The following is a 19,982-nucleotide window of genomic DNA, read 5'->3' on the forward strand; positions in this document are numbered from 1 at the left end:
CTGTCAGTGTTAAAAGGAGTAGCATTTTGAACCCTTGCTTGCAGGCTGCAGCTCAATGGAAGGCACTAAGAGGGGGACAAAGAATTCCCATGACAAGTGATTCAACAGCCAATTTAACCCAGTAGAGGTACGGTGTGGGCAGGGTGTTGCTTCCTGTGTTTCCCAATGCAGTGTGTTACTGATAACTACAAAGAGATGGAGGGATAAGGCAATGGCAAAAGTAAGTTCCCTGCTGCCTCACACACACACACACCCTTTCAATAACGAAAAGCAAAGCACAGGGTTGGGAAGCCAGGTACCCAACACTGCCCTGCCCACACTGGGCACCACTGATTTAGCTCTTGGAAAGGAAGGGAAGAAGAGGAAGGGCATTTAATCTCAATGGCTGCAACTCAGTGGAAATCACACACTGTGCATGCTTCTCCACCATTACATTTTTTAAAAATTGCAGAACCCCTTGTACTGCTTTGCAGAACCCCAGGGTTCCACAGAACACAGTCAGAGAAACGGGGCACCAAGGCAAACCATGGCTTTGTGCAAATAGTCCAGCACCGAGGGCCTTCTGGCGGTTCCCTCACTGCGAGAAGCCAAGTTACAGGGAACCAGGCAGAGGGCCTTCTCAGTAGTGGCGCCCTCCCTGTGGAACGCCCTCCCACCAGATGTCAAAGAGAACAACTACCAGACTTTTAGAAGACATCTGTTTAGGGAGGCTTTTAATGTTTGATGTAGTACAGTATTTTAATAATTTTTTGGGAAGCCGCACAGAGTGGCTGGGGAAGTCCAGCCAGATGGGTGGGGCATAAATAATAAATTATTATTATTATTAAATTATTATAATAAGGAAGTGTGTGGGCTTCTGGAGAGGATGTTGTCACCATGATGCTCCTCCTGTGGTCCTCCGTCTGCTTCACTGCTGTGAGCTAAGCCATGGTTTGAATCAGCATGTCACCCAAACTGATGTGGTCTGCAACCCTCTCCTCATGGAAATACATCCCAGAGCAAGCAAAATAAAGAAAATCAAACAATCTGAAAAATCAAACCACAACAGTATTTCCATCAAAAAAGTTTTTAGACAAATCTTGCCTAGAAAATAGCATACAAAATGTATTGCTTATGTTAGCCAGTGTGTGGTATCTGTGCTTATTTTACCTGATAACTTAAAGTGGACCTGACTGAGAACTAGGGTCCAATACTCAAGATCAGTAATAAATGACGAAGGGCAGAAAAATCCCCAGTGTTTTAATTTTTACATGGAAAAATAAGTTAATCTGCAAATATATTACTGGGCAAGCCTAGCAGTTTCAACAATTTTAGCTTTGTTTACTAAATACAAGTAAAATACGCAAACTAAATTGGATAACTCTCAAAACCTGAAAATTCTCCAGTGAAAATTACCCAATGCAAATTACCCTAAACTTCAAGGGAATATTGTTGCATTTCAAAATTCTATGGAAAACCCACATCACTGCCAGTAACAGTCGATAAATGCAACTCACATTTATTGACTGGAAAACAAATGGAGGTTATCATAACTGTAAACACACATAATCTTTAAATGGACATTGACAGGAATGAATTCCATAGAACAAACAGGATTATAGTATTCACTATTTGAATTTTCCAAAGATCTAAAACTTCTGAAATGAAGTATCCAAGAAACAAAGAAAGCTTCAGAAGCTTTAAAAAGGTCCTGCAGGGGCTCGTTCAACATATTCATGTCTACTTTACTTAAGAATCATTTTAATGCAAAACCTCCTAATCTATCATGCTGTTATACTGACAGCACCACAATAAATATTCAGGCAAAAAGGTAAGTTCGGGATGAAATTACTGCCTAGACTTCTGTTGCATATGTGGGCTGGAATCATTACAGCCATTTGTCTAAAGGCAATTTCACCTGTAACAATGGTAATCACGAGCGGTGGAAGACAGGAAAACAAGTGAGCTAGATTAATATTTAGTAATGTAATGGCTACTCTTAAAATACCTTATTGTGTTTACTGAAGTTACTAACAAGCACTATAAGCAAATGCAGGTGCAATGCTCTATTTTACAGTCAACATATAAGGAAAGAGCTGTTTAAACCACTTTTCATACAATATTTCACTAACAAAATGTGGGCCTCCTGTTTGGTCCAACTGCTCTCCAAGGGCTTTATAATGAGGATCTTAAGGAGATGCTGCTGCTTTCTGTTTTCCCCACAAAAGAGGGGGATATTTCAAAGATATGGAGGCCCGGAATGCAAATTAAAGTTCCTCTCTTGAAGTACTTTTGTAACAGGCAGGAAAAGACAGCTGCCCATTCAGGAGAAATTCTAGCTGGCATGATTATACCTACATTATGCTCTCTCGTGTCCATGCAATTTCAGAGGAGAACACAGAAGAAAGGCTATCAAAACACTGCATGCTAAAACGAGACTTTTGTTGAAATGTCATTTAAGAAATTTGCTAAGCCAAAACTCTTAAGGAGGAAACCAGAGCACCATTACAGGTTTCAGTAGTATGTGTTGCAAAGGGAATGGGGGAAGATGAGTCACAGCACTGTACAGAAACCTGTTCTTGAGATATATCCAAGATTAAATTGCTAAGAAGTTATGAATCTTAAAGGTATTTGTTGTGTTTACTTTTTGTTATCTTCCAAGACCCTGTCAGATGTCCCACCACCAAAACAAAAGAATTGCATTTCATGGGAATGCAGGACAGGGTGGTTCTTTTCCTGTGGCAGCAGCCTGCTATTCCTGAACACCTCCAGGTGAATAGGAAAGACGAAAACAATTCTTGGTCTACCTGTCCTGAAATGGTTTTTGATGTAAAAGCTTTAACGCTGCTCTTTGATTATTTTAAAAGTTGGTTTTGTGGTGCTTTGTTTTGCAAACCGTGGCTGCATACCCAGCATACAGTTAAAGAACCCCCCAGAGAATCCTGGAAACTGTAGTTTGTTGAAGGTATTGGAAACTCTGTGGGGGGGGGGATAAACTACAGTTCCCAAGATTTTTAAGCAGGGGGGAGAGAAATGAGCCTCCTTGGAAGCCATCTCAGGGTCAAAAGACAGTATAAAAATAAATACTTCTAAGTAACCAAAGCTGTAAGTGACCCAAAGGAATACTCACGAGTCCTGAAATACCAGGAGAAGAGGGAGTTCACTACCCTTCCACCCTCTCCAAATGGCACCCCTAAATTAAGCCTATGCATCTCTCACTGACACTGTGTGTAAGCAAGCCAGGATTCAAAAAAAAAAACCTGCTCCATATATCCAAGTGAGCTTTGGATTTGTACTTCTTAAAAAGCACCTTCTGATGAAGTATGCAAATACAGATCAGCAAAGGAGGATGTGGCCTTGGTAATGTGTAGCTCACATGCAAAAGGCTTGTGAAACAGAATGAGTTCTCACAATGCAAGGATGTGCTATACAAAACCAAAGTTTAGCTGATGGTGGTGATTTTATTATTTATACCCTGCCCATCTGGCTGGGCTTCCCCAGCCACTCTGGACGACTTACAGAATATATAAAACATAATAAGGCATCAAATATTAAAAACTTCCCAATACAGATGTCTTCTAAAAGTTGCAGAGTTCTTTATCTCCTTGACATCTGGACGGAGGGTGTTCCACAGGGAGGGTGCCACTACCAAGAAGGTAGTATTGCATTGCACAATATAACTAGGTTCATACTCTGTGACTTTCATAATTTGCCTTGGGTTACATTAGTAGAAACACAGAGGCTGTTCCAACAAGCTGCCATGGAAGAGAAGACGACAACATATGCATTCCATTCTTATACCTAAAAAGACATTACCCTGACATGACTTATTAGCTCCTTTAATCCATCCAAGTTTGTCAGGATGTTGACTTTCAATAGACACACAAGACATGACCGGCTGTACGTTTAAATAAATAAAGTATACTATTCATTGTATTAAATTGTAGATTTTAACAGAAGTAGCTCATAAAGTTCAAGGAAAAAGCAGAAGACACAGTGGATCAGTTCATTCTCTAATCAGTTTATGCGTAAGGTCCATGTATGTGTAAGTGTCTATTCCACCTGTCTGTTCATAGAGTCCAACAATCCACACGAAAGGTTGTTACAGTTGCACAGAATCCTTTCACAGAGTCTAAGACAAGGATTTCCGGAATATTAGCCTTGTTTTGCCGTCCTGGGCTTCATCAGTAGTACAAACTCATATATGATATCACAGGATCTTATAGCATAGTAGTAGCTGCTGTAAGCAGCAACTTTTACAGAGTAGAGTTATATGGACCAAGCCGGTTACGTCTTGTGTGTTTATTGAATATGTTTCACGTAACCAGAGGTTTGTTGTTGTTTTGAGGATTTTGAATTTAGCAACTAGTATCAGTCTCCAAAGTCACACCATGCCAGACATTTGAATCGGCAAACAGATGTGGAAAACTGCTGGCTTGGCAAATGAAAAAAAGACAAAAACTTAATACTATTACAAATCTGGAAGTGGAAGGAAAAAATATACAGAATCCAATGGAGATCAGAAAGTGCTTCCAGAGGTATTTTAAACAATTATATACACAGGAGACGCAGAAAGCACATAAAGCGTTTAAAAACCATATTGTCAGGAAAGCACTGTTTAATGTCTGGATAAGATATAAGGACTTGCTTGAAAACAAAACCCCAAGGTGGCTGTCACCAATGGAAGCGAAGGCTCAGAAAAAGCTCAATATGGAGGCCAAATGGCCGAAATATTGGGAAACTTTGGAACAAGAGGGAGACAGATTAAAACTTCAGAGTTTTGAAAAATTAAAAAATAGAGTGCGAGATTGGCTTCATTATTATCAAATAATGGAAGCATATAATTTGGACAAAAAAATTGGTTTCCAGGTAGAAAAATCAAAATTGGAAACAGAACTGTTAGATCCTAAAATTAAGAACTTGTCAAGAATGTATAACTTGCTGTTGAAATGGAATACTCAGGATGAAATGGTGACATCAGCTATGATTAAATGGGCACAAGATGTTGGACATAATATTATGATGGCTGACTGGGAACAGTTATGGACCACAGGTATGAAGTTCACGGCATGCAATGCCTTAAGAGAAAATATAATGAAAATGATCTACAGGTGGTACATGACACCAGTCAAGCTTGCAAAGATTTATCATTTGCCCGATAACAAATGTTGGAAATGCAAAGAGACTGAAGGTACATTCTTTCACCTTTGGTGGACATGCCCAAGGATTAAGGCTTTCTGGGAGATGATCTACATTGAAATGAAAAAGGTATTTAAATATACCTTTCTGAAGAAACCAGAGGCCTTTCTCCTGGGCATGGTCGGCCAACTGGTGCTAAAGAAGGATAGAACTTTCTTTATGTATGCTACAACAGCAGCAAGAATACTTATTGCAAAGTACTGGAAGACACAAGATCTACCCACCCAGGAAGAATGGCAGATGAAGGTGATGGACTACATGGAACTGGCAGAAATGACTGGCAGAATCCGTGACCAGGGAGAAGAGTTGGTGGAGGAAGATTGGAAGAAATTTAAAGACTATCCACAGAAACATTGTAAAATTAATGAATGTTAGAAGGATGTTGGAATGAAGTTAAGTGGTTTTAGCAGAAATGTTACAAAGGTTTAGAAAAAAACAGACTGTTAATTGGTGAAAGGAGGGAAAGTAAAGTTACATTAATATTAAGATAAATTACAGGACAAAAACTGGAAAAGATGGAAAGGATTTGCTGAAATAGCTAATCGAACTAGAATACAAAAAAGGGAGGTGTGAGGAGGTCAAGGAAACAAGCAAATGAAAGATAAGTTATGAGAAGATTTGCTGTTTTTTTTTAATTGTTTGTATTTTTCTGTTTTTCTTTTTTTTTTTATAATATGGTGTTTTTACTTTTGTTTTTTGTAACCCTTAAAACCTTAATAAATATTTTTTTTTAAAAAAAAACCAAAGTCACACCATGCCAGTAAAGAAGACAACACAGTTCTAGCAATGCAAAAGGAACGGCTGGGTAGAAAAATGGCTTGGCAATAGGGTATATGGCACAGCTCTAAGCTCTGCATTTCCTGCATAATAAGCAGGGGCTGGGATTAGAGACCTATAAATTCCCCCTCCATGATTCTCCTAAAACAGAGCAAAGGAAGAACAGATTAACCCAATGAAAAGGGTTAAGGAGCAGGCAGGTGGATGAACAGAAATCTGGCAACATTTAAATAGAATAAATGATATCCAACACATGCCAAAATGACTGCCAACTGGCAAGAGTATTGAAGGGGGATATTGCCAATTGGAGAGCAAAACTGATGAGAGAAACTGACAGTCAGTGGAGAAGTGCTAGACTCTGTGTAGGTTGGGAATCCAAACAGCCAGGAGCCTCTTGCTCAGAATTGTCTACTGACTGGTAGCAGCTGTCCAGGATTTCTGGCAGGGAACATTCCTGGAGTTGCCAGGAATTGAACCTGAGACCTTCTGCATGCAAAGCAGATGCTAGCCACTGAGCTGTGGCCCTTCTACAATGTTTTCCTCCCTACTTGCCTTTGCTGTCATCTGAAAACTGTGCAAGGGTAGCATCTTGGGCAACAGAGAATCTGGGAAATATTGAGGAGCAGAAAATTGTAGTTTCTTCTTTTGCATGGCTTGATGAATTTGGATGTAGAGGACACTGCGAATCCCATGCTCCCCAGAAGGAAATGATGGCCCTCGGCATGCCACAAGGGCATCATTTCCAGCTGTGGATGAGGACTTCTGCCTAGCAAACCCTCCCACACCTCCCCCTTTCCAGAGGTTAACTTAGAAGTTTGTCACACAATTAGAGAAATGTTGATTTGTGTAATCAATAAATCAAGCCAACTAAACTTGAATTAATTTGCATATAAGAAATCTTGTCCTAAAGAAAAAGTCATTTTGTGTGTGTTTTAGAGCATGAATTTATGGAATCATGGGGCTGGAAGGGACTTTGGACCTCAACCCCTTGTTCAGCACGGGTGCAAACACAGCATCCCTGAAAGGTGAAGAGCCCAGCCAACACCTTTGTGGAGGTATTACCCCCTGCGCACACACAAAACAGAATGTCCCTTAAGATGGTGGTTGCCATCTGGAGTCTTCATAAGTGTTTCTCTTAAAAATAATTATTTCAAATCATTTTTTTATTTTAAAAAATTCTGATTCCTGATTAAGCAGGACAATGTTTCACCCAACTAAATACTGCAGCCCTCGTATGTTATTACAGTGCATTCCAAGGTGTGTATGTTAGAAGGAGGAATAGGCTGGTACTGGGAGCAAATGCTTTGATGTGCAGAACCCAAAATTCATGCTCATAAAGGCAAGAGACTTTTCAAAGTTGTCCCGTCCTGCATTCTCCCAAAACTCCTTGTAGGGAGGGAATGGGATACAAATATGAAATAAATAAGTCTGGACATACAAGGCAAACGAGCTAAATTGATTCTGGTTTCAATTTTTTGTAAACTTGAGGTACAGTGAAGTTTTTCATTTTATTTTAATATACCTGCTTTGCAGATCATTAAGACGTAATTCTGCTACATAATGGGTAGCTGATGAGAGAGTGACAATTCGAGCATTGTGGCTGTGGGTTCCTGATTGCTTCAGTGTTTCCAAGAGAAGGTTAGTCAACAAGAAGTGTCCCATGTAGTTAATACCAAAGTGTTCCTCAAACCCATCCTCTGTTTTCCTTTCAGGCACCAGCATCACTGCAGCTGTGAAGTTTAAAAAGAAAAGAAAGAGTGCAGGTAAAGTTTGTGGTTTACAGGAGCCTGCTTGTGGTGAATGGACCACATGCTACACATCGCACATTTGTACACATCGTACATTTGAAAGCACATAATTCCCCTCAAAGAAACATGGAAACTGTAGCTTACCAGTCACAAAACTACAACACCCTTAACAAACTACTTATTCATAAATATGAAATATTTAACACCACTACACAAAGGGTGGTATATAAATTTAATAAATAATTATTTTTTAAAAACCCTACCTGAATTCATCCATTTGTGTGTGTGTGTGTGTGTGTGTGTGTGTGTTTATATACATATATATAAGCTTATAAACTTCTTAGTACTTGCTAAAAAAATGAGCTCCTTCAAAAATAAATAAATAAGGAATTCCAAGCAACTCCATTTCCAGAAGAAGATGAAATGAGGAAGTGCCATCATGCAAGTAATGCATCATGCCCTGCTTTCTTCCACCTTGGATGCAGCACCTTCACGGACAGTTCATTCACATGACCAAAAACAAAGCCCAGGAAAAGCAGATGTACTGAGCGAGTAGCAAAGTAGTTGTTTGATTGCTTTCTCACTACTGAATTGTTTTTGCATTGCACAATGGAGAAAGACCTTGTCCCACCTCATTTCTGCCTTGGGAACTGGCCCTGAGCTAGCTCAGCTCAAAGATTCCTAGAGGCGGCAAAAGCCTGCTTTGCCTCTACTGTACTGTATACATTTTGCACACTTGGTTCATTCAGTCCTCTTGGCACAATAACTTTGGCTATTGTTTCTCTCTGACTTTATGCTGTAGACACATTCATCATGTTCTCCGACACCCCCACCCCCACCCAGATAAATCACTATTTGTATATTTTTCTTGCCATCTCCAACAGTCTTTAGTCTCCAAAGAGATACAACTGCTTCCCCAAAAAATATTTCCTGAAATGTATGTTTGTGCTATTTTAAACCTGCTGAGCACTAGAAGGAAATGAAGGAAATAAAGCAAACATACATACACAGAGACCTGCTTTCAGATAAAAGGAAAAGCCTTGGAAGAACAACTTCCCCTTTTTAAATTATTAACTACACAACATTCACCAGGCACTAAAAGTTGTAGACTATTGATTTTCTAGCATCCAAACATGTCCTCAGCTTTACTCATGGGTCCTAAAGGGGTGAACTTGAGCAACAAAAGCTGTTCTATTTTTCTACTGCCAATAACTGTGAAACTATTTGTTGCCAAGAACATGGTGCACTTTCATCTTTTGCCCACTCTAAAAATTCTTTTGCTAAACTTTTCATAAGAGAACTCTGACAAATCAACTACTTTTTGAATAGATTTCACTGCTAATTGCCTTTGGATTCCTAATGTTCCCTAGTGTCTGATAGCACATAGCAGCAAGTTCAGCAACAAGGATTGGCAGCAGACAGAATGTTAGTGACACTTTTTATTATTAAAAAACCCCAGCCCTCTCTGTTTTGATAGGACTGTCATTTATATGCAATTTACTAATTTAGTTTCGCGAGCTTGGTTTCAAAAGCCTTTGATTAAACAGACATCAATAGAAAAAGTAAAGCAGCAGCAAGCGCGTTTATGAATAATCTGTACAGTGTGTGCCAATGCATATTTTGTTTAGCAATTTCTGATCTCCTATTAGTGTACATGCAAGTAGATATCAAGATGCTGAGGCAATCCATATAATTGCACATTAACTCTGACATTCAGCAAGATCCAGTCTGAATTATGTACTTGAATTAGCTCTGAATGAAGATGTCTTTTGGGAAGGAGGCAGGAATGGCTCAGCCAGGTCAAACACAGGAAAAAATTAACTGCAATAAACCAAGATTTCACCAAGACCCAGTGAAATGTAATGTAAAGCCAAACCCTTACAGGAAAATTACAGTCACTTTGGTGATTTTCTGCTTCTGATTCTGCCACACGACCCTAAGCTAAACCATGGTTTGGCTTAGTGTTACATGTAAACCAGATGCTTGTGATTTGTCTCACAAGCTGTAGTTACCACGGTTTTTTCCTGCACACTGTTGTGGTCACACTTAGCCATGGTTTGGCTTTGGGTTTTGCATGAACTAGGCCATTAAACTCACACTCAAACCACCCTATGGTTTAGCTCAGATACACAGGTGATGTGTGCTGTCTTACAGAAGCAGGAAAGGGTGGCAAGAAAAATAATAGAGCTCCAACATCAGAGAGGAGAATGTTCCAGGTACTGAGGGAAAAAATATTTGCAAAGCAACATTCTAGAATTCAAAATCTTAAAACAAACTGGAAAAATCTGCCCCTTATCTCTGATAAATTGTCCCTACTTTGCCTTATTCACAGATACCTCATCACCACACTTAAGGCCAAACTAATATTAAGCGTGTTTTTGCAATAGGGTCAACGTTTTTTCTTTCTTTCTTCCAATGCAAATTACATTTTCAAAGGAGGGGGATTATGTGTGTACATGTATTACCACTCCCAGATTTGCCCCAGGTTAAGAGTTTAACAAATCCACAGATTAACAGCCCATTCCTATGCATGTTTACTCTGCTATATCCCACTGTTTTTAATGGGGATTGCTCTTGGGAAACTAAACACAGAAAGGGAAACCTTATGATATACGAGGGAATCCACACTGGAGAGAGAGAGAGCATTTAAGTGCATGGAACATTGGAAAGCTTCAGTTGGAAACAATTTATACCAAGGGGGGAGGCGAATGAAGAGAAACAATGGAAGTAAAACCACCTACTTTCTTTGTTAAATAAAAAGTGAGGTACAGTGGTACCTCAGATTACATACGCTGAAGGTTACATACGCTGCAGGTTACAGACTCTGCTAAACCAGAAATAGTGCTTCAGGTTAATAACTTTGCTTCAGGATGAGAACAAAAATCGTGCTCCGGCGGCGCGGTGGCAGCAGAAGGCCCCATTAGCTAAAGTGGTGCTTCAGGTTAAGAACAGTTTCAGGATAAGTACTGACCTCCAGAACGAATGAAGTACTTAACCTGAGGTACCATTGTATGTGATACTGTTGAGGTTTTGCTTGGAAATGCAACAAGAAAAGATCAGTCTGGTTGCAGGATGGCTCTATGCATTTTGATACACAGAAGTATGTAAACTAAAATTGTAAGCTTTTATGTAAGCCACCTTCAAAGAGTTGGTTGGTCTGAAAGGCAGCTTTAAAATACTTCAGATAAAACAACAAACAAATAATAGTATAAATATTATCCACCCTGGTGAACCATAAAACGTGGACTAGATCCTGTCAAACGTCAGTCCATTATTTCTAGAAGAGGGTGAAAGTTACTGAATAATACAACTAAGAGTATAGTGACCAAAAAGTCTAATGACATCCTGCTATGAAGTTCATATTTGCACTGAAAATAGTAACTTTCTTAATTAGTAGCTAAATCTTGGATAAAAATATTCAATCCAATACAAGCTGATGCCAACAAACTTTCTAGGGTTTACATTGTGTATGTGTCCATGACTTTAATTAAACGAATTTATGTATCCAGTCACTCGAACAATAAAGCCTGATTTTGAGACAAAGCAAACAAAGCTTAATTTCTGGAGAGGAAAAATTCAGTTCCAAGATTTTAAAAAAAAATGTTTTACAACAATTGCCATTAACATAAATTAGCTGATAGGCCTAATTGTAGATATTTGTAGGTGGGTGGAAGAGGAAGAGAGATGGATTATGAGCAGCAATTTCTCATTCAAAGCAATCATATATCATCATAACAACAAGTAAATCTATTTCTCAGACAGAAGTTTGCAGTACAACTAGGCAACTAGATGGCAAAGGAAGGGCCCAAAGACAATATCTCTTCTGAATTTTAAAGTTTAATAATAGAAATTAACACAAAACAACAGCAATCCTAACCCCCCAAATCCTCTAGTTTGAGGGGCTTAGGAAAGAGAAGAGGAGACTTCCTGCCTCCTACGAACTGCGCATCTGTAATAGAAGCTTCCTCTATTTTCATGGATAACATTTGTGAGTGTAGGGCTACAGTTAGTGGTTCTTTTGTCAGCAGTGGCCCATATTAAGCCCCAACACAGAGTGTTCTAGGGACAGGACAGAGGAGGCTTCAAACTTAATGGATCCAAGGCCCTTACATTCATCCAAGGGGCTCCAGGATCCACTGGCGGAGGAACAGGGGGACGGGGGAAGCGCACCACTGCCGGCACCATCGGGGAGGGGAGTACCATCACACCGCCCCCCGACACACTCCACACATCCCCCCACCACACTGGGCATCACACCCCCGTGAGTGGCACACCATGCCCCCAGGACGCATGTCATGCCCCGGGACGCACGCCACACCCCTGGAATGTGTGCCAGCCACGCCCCCATCTGCTCTCCGCCCCCAGTGCTGGAGCATGCAGCTTCGCCACTGCCAGGATCACACCAGCCACCTATGTCAGACTGGAGATGGCACAACTAATTATCTTCCATTGGAATCAAGGCGGGTGGGATGAGAGAACTAAAGAACTAGAAAAAGATCCATGCATGGGGGAGGGGGGAGGATGCCCTTATAGAACCACCTGCCTGTGCAGGCATATAAGTCAGTAAAGCTTTAGAGATGGTGGACAATCCACCATTTTGCACTCACCCCTACTAGTTCCATTTAAGATTGCACTGTAAATTGTGCGTGTAAGTCACCTAGATATGTTCTTCATTAGGTGAGAAATAAATTGAAGCCCTCAAAATGCCTGGGGGCGGGGGGAGACACCCCTAAAACTGTAAACTGGAAGAGTCCATACTTGGAAATGTTCATAGGTGTGCAATCTAACCCACATGACTATGTTCAGATCTGAGCATGGTATGTCAGATACTAACCAGAAAAGTTTGCTCCAAACTGAAATCCTCCACCATCCCTACTTGTAACACACAAAACGGCTGTTTCTGCATTTTATTAGCAACCCGACAGCAACTGTATGAAGCCCAACATATTAAAATGTTGAGCATCTGCCAGATCTGACGGAGGGGGAAAAAATGTTGATAGCCAAAGAGTTCTCACAATTTTAATGCAAATGTTGTGCAAGAGTCATGGCCTGCCATCTAGCAGGGTTCTCCCAAACACCATGGGCGTAATAGTCCTCTTCAGGTGTTCTTAATTTGCATCTATGGAGATGGTGCAGTGTTCATGACCGCGGAGAGGATTGCAGGTGCAATCAGTCTAATGCATTTACAACCACCCTTCAGACCATTTAACTCAACCTGGAAAGGTTGGAAAGGTAGCCCAGCATGTGAAGTCATGCAACCCTCCACAGATACAAATATGGAATTTATATGTACATACACCAGAAAATTGCAAAGTGAAAAACAGAAGCAGACTTGTGTCCTTGAAAAGTCTGGCAGAGTAAAATGCTGAGAATCTTGAGGGAATGCACTTAACATCTCTCAGCAGAGCAGTATTGATTTGATTTGATTTGATTTTAGCCCCACACAAGGATTTCCTAACTGGGGCAACGGAGGAGGAATGTTGTCCTTTTCCATGCTTTTAACAGCAAGACCTTTGGCAACAGACTACTTTGCTTGCCTATTCAGCCATCCTTAAAAAAAAAGAAAAAAAGTTTATATATTGCTATTTTCCATTCAGCTAGGTTTTAATATTTGTTTTGTACAATACCTTGCATTAAATAAGAAAGGGAGTCTGAAGTTTCAAAAAATAAATAAAAGGGCTCACAGTATGCATACATTTCTCACGCAGTCTGCAGCTCTTTTTCTTCTGGCACTATTAAATCACCATGTTCTCTCCTTTGGTACCTTAATGGCGGTAATGGCAGCTGAACTTAGGAGCAGTACTTGTGCTAATTTACTTATTAAATCAAGGAGAAATAAAATACATTTTCTCCTGCTATTCATGGTGAAATAAAAAACCAAGTTGTTTTTTAACCTAAACTAACAATTTATTCTGTACTTTTTTTTACACATTTGCTTTGAAAATGTAACCAGTGCACATGAACATTGTGCATTGTGAAGAATAGTGCCTGTGAAGCAAAATGAAAGCCTAAAAAGGGAAGACTTGACCTTTCTGTGAAACTGTACACTTTTGCCTGACATATTTTGTCGTGAGAATATTAATTTAAAGTGTGCTCAACAAATCTTCAGGTCCTCAGTTAAACTAAATGGAACAGACATGGAGATATAGGAACCTACACCCCTGCCCTTAAATCAACCCATCATGCTTGCAAATATTCATGTCTTGTGTGGCATTTACAAGAAATTCTGCAGAAGTTGAGAACATCATTGCCTCGGAGCTTATTCACATGAGCAGGCTTTTCCCACTGAAGCCAAGCTAATGAATCATGATCCACACCCCCACCCCACCCCCGTGCCATAATTGCAGCTGCCAGTTCAGCCATTATTGGATTAATCTGTACGCAATTTATTTTTGCCCGTATGTTTTTGCCCAAATTAGTCCTTCTGGGGATTAAAATTATTCTGGTTTTCATCAACATTCTATCAAATTAACTAACAGCATATCAACCACCCCCCCAAAAAAAAAATCTAGCTGAAATAATGACCATATTTTAGTTATTAAAATAAAACAAAATGGAATATTTCTCCTAAAAAAGGTGGTCTGTAAAGTGACAATTGATCATCTGTGAGAACAGGATGCTGGACTAGATGGGCCATTGGCCTGATCCAGCAGGCTATTCCTATACAGTAGTACCTTGGAAACCAAACAGAATCCGTTCCGGAAGTTTGTTCGACTTCCAAAACATTTGGAACCAAGGCACGGCTTCCGATTGGCTGCAGGAAGCTCCTGCGGCCAATCGGAAGCCACAGAAGCTGCACCGGATGTTTGGGTTCCAAAAGAACATTCGCAAACTGGAACACTCACTTTCGGGTTTGCAGCATTCGGGAGCCAAGACGTTCGTCTCACAAGGAGTTCGTCAACCAGAGAGATCAGAACTGGAGTGCTTAGTGTTACATGCTACTAGTTATTAAGTCTATGCTTTTTTAAAAAAAAAGTCGTATTTAATAGAAGAGAAAGGACTGGCCTAGACTTACTCTACCAGTGGTACAAAATGAAAATGGAATACATCTTAAACTGATGCCAAAGACAGAAAATGCTACATGATTTCTGAAGGATTAGGTTCTGGTTAAACATCCTGCCACAACTGAACAAGTCTATCAGAAGAAGCCCAGTGAATAACTTTCATGTGGCACAGAATCTCATCTCCTACCAACAATTTATGTTCAGCATTGGCAATAGGACATGAATTTCATTACTGACACTATTTGAGGTGTGGAAACACTGGCAAGCCTTTGAAACATTTGGCTTTCCTCCTTTTTCCTCTTTATTCTATTGAACCCAATTCCCTTTTCCAGAAAACAAGCAAGACACCCAACTACATAAAAGTCAGACTGAATCAAAACTTATTTCAATTCTTCACCCTCTCTTTTCTTTTGTTAAATTCTCCCAAGGGAGCTTCATGGCTTAAACTTGACAGACAGTCACTTATCCTCCTCCTTCCCTCCTCAGCCAGAATTGGATCTATTGTTAGGTAGGCAAACGAAAAGAAGAAAATAATCCATGTGCCCAACTGAAGCTCTTTCCTTCAAGCTCTCCTGTTCCCCTACTGCTACCTGGATGCTTATATGAATTATTTATAACTTTTTCACCCCGGCTTCTATCAACTTAGGAAGCCCATTCCTTTTCCTGGGGAGCATTTTCTGTCCCTTGTTATTCCCATTAACATTCCCTCTACTGCCACCTATCACCTGGGGTATAATCTGGAGCAGTTACTGTTCTGCCCCAAGGAGCAGTCTAGAATGTGAAAACTTCCTAGATACCAATACAATACTATTAATATATATATATATAGCCAAAATGGCAGCATTCATGCCCCAAAAGAAATTATCAGCAGATCTGGGTGAACCCCTAGGTCTACAGTAGTACTAGAAGTCTTAAGGGGAATCCCTTTTCTCAAACCCCACGTTCTAGCCCAGTTAGGACTGGGCATGCTCAGTAGGCAAGAAATGCTGAATGGTTGCTCCATCCCTTGATTGTTATGGTGGTTCTCTTGGCTTATGGTGTGCTTGGACTAATGCAACTCCCATAATCCCTGAGCATTGGTCATGCTGGCTGAGGTTGGTGAGAGCTGTAGTCTAAAACATGTAGTTAGGAAGACTGCCAGAGACTATAAAGACAATTTGATACTGGATGCTTCCTAACAATTCCTGATATCAAGTCAGCCCTTTGCCACTGCTGTTGCACATCAGGTTCTTGCACAAACAATTCCTTTAGCTTAGAAGCCAGGGGACAAAATTCTCAGGTTCAAGAACTTTGTGCCCACTGAAACCGTTCTTTTGCTAAGTGAAGGGAGTAAAATATACAACAATGCTATGGATCCCAATAGGTGAGCACTCATCCAAAAAGCAACTTTTAAGAAAACTTACCATTATTGATCAGGACATGAAGTGGGTAATTCTTTGCTTTAAATGCTTGAACAAATTGATGTATGGACTTCATGGAAGCCAAATCACAGTATAAAAACTCCACTGAAAGAGGGAAAAGAAAAACAATGTCCAAATCAATTAAGTGAAAAACAAAAGTATTCATACTGGGTTTGAGAGCCTGCAACTTGACCTTTAAGTTATTTGTAGACCAGCAGTGTTTCCACACAATCTACTAACAATATAACATGAGAAACATATTTTTGATATTTGTGCTCCACTTTTTGTTTTAGGAGTCTGGACAGACTTTTTTTAAAAAGGTTTTTCTTTAGTGGATCATTTAAGAAAAAATGCAATAGCTCACTTTGCACCAGGCCATCTCTCCCCATTTTCCTAAATGAGTCCCCTAAAATGGGGGTGTCTGTCTTATACACGGGGGTGTCCTATAGATGGCAAAATACGGTATGTCAGCAGAAGGGATATCTGACCACAATGCCAGAAACATGCATATTTACAATGCCATATCAAACCTACCCTCCCCTTCTTAGGAAACTGATTTCAGTGGCCTCATGTTCACAGATGTATAAGTGCAATTAGCCAAAATCAGCATTACTAAGCATTACTAAGAAAAATCCTTATACTGAGCTTAGTATTCCAGGAATAGCAACTGTATATTCAGGGGGGAATCTCAAAGCCAAAATTCCTGGACAGCAAGGACAAATGTGAAGCAACATGAAATGTACCAGTCAGGATGCACCATTAGAAGTAGCCTGAAAACACTGGACTTTTATTTTATTTCTTTAGGAGGGCTTGGAAATATTTTCACCCAGCCTCTCTTAGACACCTGCACAAAATAAGTAGAGACACTTACATGGGAAGTGGTTGCAAGTAAAAACATTTATAAATATTGTAGGCCTATATGTTTTATCTTGGAGAGATTTAAATGACGTTTTGTGTTCAGCTGTAGATCAACATGCAATAAACATCACTGCATAACAGAATATAAAATGCCTTCAGCACACTGATACTTGTTACAGATAGAGCTGCCTATTTTCTGCATTTGCAGACTCTGGTATCTGACATACACTACTGTCTTGAAAATCACAACTCATCGCCTCTGATTATGTTGTACATAGGCCAACCAACACCTCCCAGCCAACCTGACCTACCTCACATGGTTGTTGCAAGGATAAACATGGAATATGCATAGAGGTCCAAGTCCCTTGGAGGGAGGGTAGGATTAATAGGTACAGAGCTAATGGGGGGACTATAATTATAACAATTATAATAGATTGTGTGTCAGAATTAGACACACGATCATAAATATGCTTACCAAAAGATAAATCTTTTGGGACACAATCTGGATACCCTTTAAAGTCCCACCTTCACATTAAGTTATCCCATAGGTTTTCCTTGTGGATATCAGTCAGACTTACAGTGGAATCCTATATATATATATCGAGCTCTGTAAAGCTCCCCCCCCCCCCAGGTAAATGCTTAATCATGCATAACCATGGCTAGTTTATGCCAAGTAAACTCTTTGGGATTTACTTCAGAGTAAGCAGGCTTCAAAACTGACAGTTAAAAATGGGATCAGATCTAAATTAGCCATTACTAATGTAGCCGGTGTCTTATTCTTTTCCTTATCAATATACAAATAGCTATCACAAGATTTTTGAATGTGTAGCAGTTCTGGGCAAAGAAAACAAGAGAAATCACAGAATACGAACAAATTCAAATCATACTTTTTTACCATATAAACATTCAGTCCAATTTATGCATAGCAGCTTCAATAAAGCTGCCCATTAGTCTTCAAAATACCTAGTAATAGCAATTCTGACTATGCTCCAAATTGGATTCCCATCCCCCTCTCAAAAAAAGAGAAACTAAAAAACAAGAGCTGATAACATTAAAATCTAAATATGGAAACTCTCGCAATACATGCTGGCAAATTATCCTCTGTTCTTTCGAAAATCAGTTCTATTCAGACATGAAAGCAGGCAACAACAAATGCACCTGCTTTTCTTTCCTCTGTGCTGATATGCTTTTGTAATTCTACCTAGGTAACATGCTCAAGAAAAGCTGCACGGTTACAACTTTGTCAGATACTGAGGGGAAGCAAAGAGTTTAGATTCTCAAGGTTTGTATGATGCGGCAAAATCTATGTACAACTTGCTCTCAAGAAAGTGTGCAGAATGGAATAGGTTTCTGAGTAAGGCTGCAGAACGGTGCCACAGGGAATTTTTCCTGTGATTGACAACAATCAAATGAAGAAAAAAGGGAGGGGAAGCGCAAAAAACCCTAAAAAACTAAGAGAAGTAAAGGAAGAGGCACAGCCAGAAAACTGTACTAATAAATCAATCTTTTTTCAAATACAGTTATTATAAAGTACTGTACTTTTCTTTTTCTTTTTTAAAGGACCTATGTTTTGGTTGAAAACATCATTCTGCACAAGCACTTAAGTGAAAATAATTCAACATTTGACTTGATAAGTGAACCTGGTTCCTGATGATTATCCTTGACAATGGCTTTTTTCTGAAAGGCATTTGGCTTTTTAGTGATTTAGAAGAAACATATTTTAAATATATATTCTCCCCTGAATATACTGCTGCTATTCCTGGAATACTAAGCTCAGTATAATGATTTTAAAAAGACCAAATCCTTAGCACCATTTTGAGGCACCATCCTTGCCTTTGCAACAATGAAATATACAATGGTGGGAAAAATCCAGATATGCTGCTGTTCGTAGCATGGCTTGGGACAAAGGTGGTCCCAGGAGGAAGGCTATGGAATGGAGGCAAAGTGACTATCTTCAGGCCAGAGGGATTGCCCTCTTAAGGCTCTCCACAAGGGATAGAGCCTATAAGAAGTGGTCAGGTGATGGAGACCTCAAAGGCTTCAGCATGTTCCCAACCTTTGTCACAGCAATTCACTGGGAGCTGTCCATGGTCCTGCAACTTCTAACCAGTTTTGTCCTACTGTGCATCACCTCCCTATTTGCGGGATTCAGCATTCTACTGAAGCACAATATCCAACATCCATGACAGTCTTTTTTGAGGTTTCAAAATACAAAGAAAACCTTCTGTCAGCTTTTAAAAAATAAAATAAAATTCCCTGCCATGTGAAAATCATCCAATCTCCCTTCCCATTTCATGGGGCCATTTTGATACTTAATGTGCATTTCCCTGGGAAGGAACTGCAAGGTAAAAGCAGAAAACAGCTCAGGAAATACAAGTGATGTCTTTCTTTCGGAAAGCAAAGATTTTTAAAAGTGGAAGGGATAGTGCACAAGAATTACCATCCCAAAAATACAGTGAATGCCGAGGTCCTCAGCTTTCTTATATTTGGCTCAGCAGCCAAATTTATAAGACCTGAGACCTGGTCAGCATGGTGTTGCTTCCGTACCCAAGTGCTCATGTTTAAACAAGACCCATTTATCAAATAACTTTGCAGCTGTAGCGAAAGCCGCCATGTCAACAACAGCCATAATTTTCTGCATGTTTATCACCCTATTTATTTCTGAATTTGGTAGCCATGTCAAACTTTTAAGGAGATTACTTGTCAAGCTATTACAAAACAAGATTTTCCAGTTTTATTTGAAAGCTTTCTGTTTCAAAAGGAAAAGGAATAAATTGGGTTTGCCACCTAAAACACCCACGTCTACTTGCATATGCTAATCCATGTCAAACACACGATAATATTAAATACCAGCTAGGATTGAAGAGCAGCTTTATGTAGAAAAGGAAAAGGAAAAAAAGAGAGGCTAGTCTTGAGGGGAGGAATCAGTTCAATTTTTAGGTTACATTGACTTTCTACCTCACATATAGTTTAAATTACTTTGTGAAAATATTTCATTGAAAAACTGTAAAAGAAAC

At 39.7% G+C, this 19,982-nt stretch overlaps 1 protein-coding gene across 1 annotated transcript in view; it reads right to left on the bottom strand.

The window, feature by feature from the left end:
• The window catches only part of ZBED1 (zinc finger BED-type containing 1), a gene marked incomplete at its 3' end in the record, with an annotated part of 125,470 nt that overhangs the window by 16,020 nt on the left and 89,468 nt on the right, over window positions 1–19,982 (bottom strand). The window contains exons 4-5 of the mRNA XM_083610680.1: window positions 16,111–16,212; window positions 7,478–7,685 (exon numbers count right to left, since the gene is read on the bottom strand). Of these exons, the coding sequence (XP_083466806.1) occupies window positions 7,478–7,685; window positions 16,111–16,212 (310 nt within the window). The remainder of the gene's footprint in view (window positions 1–7,477; window positions 7,686–16,110; window positions 16,213–19,982) is intronic.

Source organism: Podarcis filfolensis (genome assembly GCF_964270895.1).
Source record: "Podarcis filfolensis genome assembly, chromosome: 4".
Lineage (NCBI taxonomy): Eukaryota > Metazoa > Chordata > Lepidosauria > Squamata > Lacertidae > Podarcis > Podarcis filfolensis.